The 6,998-nt window shown below is 35.2% G+C and overlaps 1 protein-coding gene across 4 annotated transcripts in view; it reads left to right on the top strand.

Annotated features, from left to right (window-relative positions):
• The window catches only part of LOC128247580 (uncharacterized), a 57,918-nt gene that overhangs the window by 40,192 nt on the left and 10,728 nt on the right, over positions 1 to 6,998 (top strand). For 2 of the 4 annotated variants that reach the window (XM_052967056.1, XM_052967054.1), the window contains exon 2: positions 4,624 to 4,794. In XM_052967056.1, the coding sequence (XP_052823016.1) occupies positions 4,624 to 4,794 (171 nt within the window). Of the gene's footprint in view, positions 1 to 4,623; positions 4,855 to 6,998 lie in introns of all 4 variants that reach the window. The other 2 variants (XR_008263913.1, XM_052967055.1) reach the window with 2 other exon arrangements.

Here is a 6,998-nt window from a genome sequence, read left to right as displayed (position 1 = left end):
TCTCTCTCTCTCTCTCTCTCTCTCTCTCTCTCCCTCTCCCTCCCTCTCTTCTCTTTCTGTCTCTCTCTCTCTGGATGATCGAGACGTTTGGCAGTGCCTGTCATATCGATTTACCTTCGTATCATTGTTAAAAACCTTATATCATACTGGTAGCTTCATTTGTGCTATATTATATTGGCCCATATAACGCTGATTCGTTTAGCTCTGTACTTTGTAGGAACGTATCTAGATCACCAACAGTAGTATAACTCAATATCAGTGATCCTAAACCCAAGCAGTTGTGTCTCCTTAGGGACGTTGATTGATAGCTCACAAGAAAGCAGCAGATATCAAAGGTAGAGCTGGAGGTAGTGGTAGCATCGACTGTTGGAGGTGTTGCGATTTTTCTTCAAACTAAGGACAATATTTATATTTTAAACATATTTTCACAAAAAACTATTTGCCAGAATTAGAATATGAGTCGGACATTGTGTTGTCAATGAGCAGAAGACTTGATGACACATCAAAGTACAATATAATTTCATTTTATTAGTTCTCACCTTCTTTGGTCGCTTCCATATAAATTTATCATGGAGGAGGGACACTAATATAAATTTAGCATGGGGGAGGGACACTAATATAAATTTAGCATGGGGGAGGGACACTAATCCATATAAATATCTAAGAGGTGCGCACGCTGGATGGCACAGCATAAGATAAATTTAGCATAGGATAAATTTAGTTTCTATTTGAATAGAATAACCCACTTTTTTTAAGGATATGCAAAGGGGATATTTGTAAAACGCTTTTCTGTGAGGTACAAAAAGTTGTGAACCATTGTTATATATGAACCAAGGTTCTACAATTTTATGTATGTCTAGACGACGTATTTGTACAATGAGAGTGGGCAGTAACTCAACAAAGAGTCGGTGCTATGAATTTATGAAAATTAAACAAGATGAAGGAACTCAATTATACCATGAAAAGAAAATGTGAAAATTTACTGCGAGATATCGTTGTAAATATGAATTCTTACTACGAGGGAGCATTTAGATGTCTTGCTAACTATTCATCTCATCAGCCGCTGCTGAACTAGAGGTTGTTCTTCTAGCCACACACTATATAGTAGTTGCTGTCATCATAATTCATTGGTGTGTAAATCAATGAAATATAGATAAATAAGCGAAACGGTCACTTCATATACCACGACGAAATAATAGATGTAATAGAAAGGTAATGAAAAGTGCCTTCAGCGTGTTCTATTAGCTGTAATATAATAAGCTGACACATTTAACTATTTGTCAGGAGCTATGTAGTAGATATGCGCTCAGAAACCTAGGCAATATAACTTTAGTTCATTTAGTTCAAGATATATTAAGGTATATTTCTCCTCTTTGTTTAAGTCACATAGAAATAAAATTGCAGCACCACGTATATGTTTAATGGTATATTTTTCACCAGTGATTTTCATTGTTATAATCAAAGTTATAATCAATTTAAAAGCACAATTAAATTTATGTACCTGCAAAGAGAAAACATATCTGGTTAGACACCCTCCCACTCGAAGCTCAACGGATGGCTAAACACTTCTCCTTGGCGACCGTATATCTTATGTATGTATGTATGTATGTATGTATGTATGTATGTATGTATCTATCTATCTATCTATCTGTCTGTCTGTCTGTCTGTCTGTCTGTCTACGTGCGTATGTATGTACGTATGTTTGTATGGATGGATGGCTGGATGGATGAATAGATGGATGAATGGATGGATTTTTGTATAAACTTTCTAAGACAACTTTAAACAGAACACGTTTTGATATTGAGTTATTGATTTAAAACAATCGATTTTTGTAATATTATCTTTACAAACTTCTTTAGCTTGAAATCTTATCAAAACTTCATCGGTATATCTGAAACATGCTTAATGTAAACATTATCCACATAATGGACGTAAATCCTTAACGTAACTATTTTCATGAAAGATTTATTCTGAGATTCTGATTAAAAAACAGAAAAAATAGAATATGCAAAAGATAGTTTTCGAAATCTATGGAAGATTTTATTTATTCACATTTAATCTTATCACATTCTCAGCAAACAATTCACGGTTTCTGTAGTAATCTCCGGATGTAGATTCACTTATTTTGTGATCAGTTGTTATCAATACCGTAATCTGAATACACAGTACCATTAAATTTCAGGTGATTTTACGAATAGTTGGGAAATTATTTTTATTAACTTATTTTCCACAATTGCAAATTACTAAATTTTTACCAGTAAATCTGGATGTATTTCATATTAGAAATATCGATTTTAATCGCGATTCGATAACTGAAATGAGATAATGCTGTCATAAGCAATACAATTAAGCGTTTCTTCAAAATCAGATGGCAAAAGTTATTTACATCACAAATTGTAGATAAACAAGACTGTAAACTTTGTTGGATATTCCATCTCCTCTTGGGAATTGACCTAACAGAGATGTGTACTCTTAACAAGTTGACTTGTCTGATCGTTTGTTTGTGAAAGAGGAAAAAGTTTCCATCACTTTTGTCTTTCAGGTTCGGCTGTATATTAAGTCAAGCGCTGGATAAATAAGTGACTGTTGATAGAACTTGTGATCATAAATTTTAATGACTATATAATACCTTAGCTGAATGTAGTCGTTGAGTTTTAGGTAAAGAAGGTTATAACAAGTCACAAATGTGAAAAGGAGATGTGGAAAGGAGATTGGTATATTTAGTGTAAATAGTGTACTGTCAGCAAATTAAATATACCAGAGACCATTCTAGTAACGATAAGATAGACAGAGAATATTACTCGACGATGGAGCAAAGTTTCTAAACTGTTCGGAATGACGATGTGCATTTTAAGTCGGTGGAGTTTTTTAAGCCACTTGAATGTGATTGTATGTGCTCTGTCATAGACGTGTGAAAATATCTCGTTCGTTCTGATGGAGACGGGGTTATAGGGTAGCCGACATTCTTAAATTAATTTATACTTTTCTACTCTAGGCACAAGGCCTGAAATTTTGGGGAAGGGGGCCAGTCGATTAAATCGACCCCAGTACGCAACTGGCACTTAAAATGTCGACCCCGAAAGGATGAAAAACAAAGTCAACCTCGGTGGTATTTGAACTCAGAACGTAAAGACAGACGAAATACCGCTAAGCATTTCGCCCGGCATGCCGCCATCTTAAATCAATTTATAGCATTTTAAAAGTAACATGTGTTCTTGACCCCTAACGGTGTTAGCGGAATTGTGTGTATATCGAATAATTGGCAAACTAACTTAGTGCAAATGAAAATCATAATCGAGAGACTAAGATCTGTTAATGCTAATGTTTAAAACGTTGAACGTTTTTCAAATACGTCAAGCGTTCCAAATATTTAAAGATGTATCAAGTAATTGTTAAATAGTTAACAGAATTTGTTCGTAACAATATAGACACTAGTCATTCTGTTTTGATTAATGGGAAATTTGAGAAAAATATTTAATTACTTCGTTTCAGCCATTCTACATAATTACACAATAATCTTTTATGACATTTTCAGAAAGTAACCAGAATGAGGATGCTAAGAACGGATGTTAGAATGACATTGCAGTTTAAGAGAAATACAACCTTTCAGTTTCTTGGTAATAGAAATACTTTTAACGTGTTATGAAAAGAAGTGTTATTACGATTGGAATGAATTGATAACATCCCGTAGAGCGGGAGATTAAATGCTGTATAAACTTTAATCTTGACTTTATGATTCAAAATCTCACCAGGTTTTCACACTGATTTTCATTCTTTTGTTGTCAATAAAAATAAATAACAGTGTACACTGGGATAGATTCAGCTTACTAAAATTTAATGTTGTAACAAATTACAAGAATCAGAGTAAAAGAAAAAAGTGAAGACGTTGTATCGTAACAGTTCAAGAAGACATAAAAGGATTATCCATACATATAAATAATTTGACTATGAGAGAAGGGGAGAACGTGTACAGATTTGGAGTTAAATTTAGTGCAAAACATGCATTTCAAAGTTTAACAATAATATTCCAATCTTAGATTGTGTTCAATATTCGAAGTGATTGTTTGAATATTACCTGAAATAAGGTTGCGGTGACCAATGGCTGACTATAGAGAGCGCTTTCTAATATTTAGTTTCTTCCTCTCAAGTCCAAATTCAAATCCCGCTTTGTTGCAGTTATATTTTGACTCCTCCTAAATACCAGTAACATATTGGATTAGATCCCATTGTCAAAACCCTTCCTTACAAAAACAAACGTTGTACCCACGCAAGAAATCAAAAGTACTTTTCACGTAGTAATATTGGTTTCATCATACTTTTCTTAAGATCATTAGTGGCTTCCTGGATGAAATAGAAATCGGATTAAAACCAGAGCCAAGACTCGGTTTATCAAGAGCTTTCTTCTTGTCCTTCAACAATGGCCACTAGACTAAAATTGATAAAAGAAATATGGCAATTGTGAGAGGATCTAACCTTTGAGCAGTAATATACCTCACAAAAACTACAGGGCAGTTTCTTGAAAATCAGTAACATTTCCCAGGAAACGTGTGTATTCTATTTTGCTTAAATTGTTTATTTTTCTTTGACATAATCTCCTCGCTGTTTTCTTTGATTTCATTGCAGCAGAAACCGACGATAAAGAAGGCGGGGGAGAAAGTGAAGGATTAATGAGTGAAGCGGTGTTGAAAGGAGACCAGTATTGGGACTCTGTTGTTCTCAACCCATATCCTATCACATTCAGACCATCGACATCGACTGAGAAAAAAATGCGTGGCCCACACACTGAAACAGACGGTAAGGAAAGAATACACAGTGAATTAACGAACAGAAAAAAAGAACTGTAGTAACTCGCAGGTGACAATATAGTAGTTGTTGTTTACAGTTCATTTATACAATTAATGTAGATTACACACACACTCAAACACACGCACGCATACAGTATGCTCACCTTTCACCACACTCACACACACACACACACACAAACACACACACACACGCACACACACACACACACACACACACACACACACACACACACACACACACACATTCAAACACACCCATAAACATACACAAACACTCCTGTTCTATGCCGAAAGCAATCAACAGCAAACGTAGTGGAACACTGGACAAAATACCTGCAATATTCAAGCAGGTTTTTACGTCCTGAGTGTAAACTCTAGCCAGGTCGACATTCTTTTCAATTTTCCAAAGTCGAGAAAGCAAGTAGCAGTCAACTACGAAGGTCGGTTACATCGTCTAAACGTCACCTCTCAACTCACCGAATATGTCCGTGTTTGAAATCAGCAATTAAACTAAATTACTGTTTACCCAATATCGCTCTCTGTGTAAATAGCATGTTTATTATGTAACCTAATACTTGTGATACTCTATGTCTGACATGGAGCAAAAATAATTTCGACTATGTAAGTTTTTTTAGGAACTATTTCAGTTATAAAACTTAATATGGACGTGAAGTTCATTTCGCAACTATGTGGCTTTAGGCGCCAGTTCAATGCACAGAATATTGAGTGTCTTCTACCGTAGACTAGAGTCAACCAGAGCTGTGTGAATAAAGTTTGAACGACAGAAACTGTATGGAAGCCTATCATAGGGGTTGTTTGTGTGTGGTGGACTTAATTCGTCGCCCGGTTTAACATCACTTGGTTCATAAGTAAAGCCCACTCTGTTTCAAACATTTCGGGCTAGATTCCCTGTCTAAGTATAACTTCATTTTTTCTATTAGTGTCAGGAGTTCTGAAAAGAGTCATGGACACCGCCTTTTCTCTCCCGAGTAAGCCATAGCAAAGTACTACATAACGAAGAGTATCCCATCGAGATCTTATCGGGGCTCTATGAGGATTTGAATCGATGAAGATTAAATATAACTATCCCTGGAGATTTAAATTCAATCTTGATATTAAAAGGATTGCTTTCTTATTTAGAAGCCGATTTTGTTTGTTATGGAAACGAGGGCAAAGCAGAGTCTTTTAAATCTTATACTGTAAATACATTCATATCTTGTATATTTGTAGGAAATCGATCTTCACAACTTCATTGGTACTTTATTTTATCGACTCCTGGAAGGTTAAGTTCAACTAAGTGGGGTGGGGTGCAAATTCAAAATGTAAAGAGTCGTAACTAATTATTGCAAGCAATTTGTCCAACGTACTAACGATTCTAACAATTTATTGTGAATCACTTGCCTAACGATTCCGCAATGTGAAATGCAAAAAAGAAAAAAAAAAAAAAGGAAAACTATGGGAGACGCGATCTCAAAGCCAAGATGCAGGAAAATAAATACTGTTGTATATTTCGTCTGGATTTCTTTTACCAGACTTATCGTCTGTTCAATTTAGAAAAAAAGATAATAATAACATTTAAAACAAGGGAACGTCATGAACAGAGAATAAATAAAAATTCATGAATGACAAGTGGAAACGGAGAAGTTGAAGCAACATACGTATCACACCTAACGCGGGCCGAAGTTTAATGTCTTTTCACATTTCAATTTCTCAAATTTGCTTTACAAATACCAAATGGAAATGTGACCTACAAGATAAAGATGTATGCATATGATTAAATTTGTGCAACCATTTCTTTACAAAAGTACCAGTAACCGTCATCCCATATTTAATCTAGTGACACTGGAGTACCGCCGATGAGACTTCGTCGTCAAATAGTGTCTACAGGATGTTAGCATGGTAGAGATTATATTCTTTTATTCTTTATTCTTTTACTTGTTTCAGTCATTTGACTGCGGCCATGCTGAAGCACCGCCTTTATAATCGAGTAAATCGACCTCAGAGCTTATTCTTTGTAAGCCTAGTACTTATTCTATCGGTCTCTTTTGCCGAACCGCTAAGTTACGGGGGACGCAACACACACCAACATCGGTTGTCAGGCGATGCTTGGGGGACAAACAAATGCACAAACATATGCACACACATACATACATACATACATACATACATACATACATATATATATATATATAT

This window comes from Octopus bimaculoides, chromosome 4, assembly GCF_001194135.2.
Source record: "Octopus bimaculoides isolate UCB-OBI-ISO-001 chromosome 4, ASM119413v2, whole genome shotgun sequence".
Lineage (NCBI taxonomy): Eukaryota > Metazoa > Mollusca > Cephalopoda > Octopoda > Octopodidae > Octopus > Octopus bimaculoides.
Note: the sequence above shows the minus strand (reverse complement) of the source record. Positions and strands in the feature narration are given on the sequence as shown.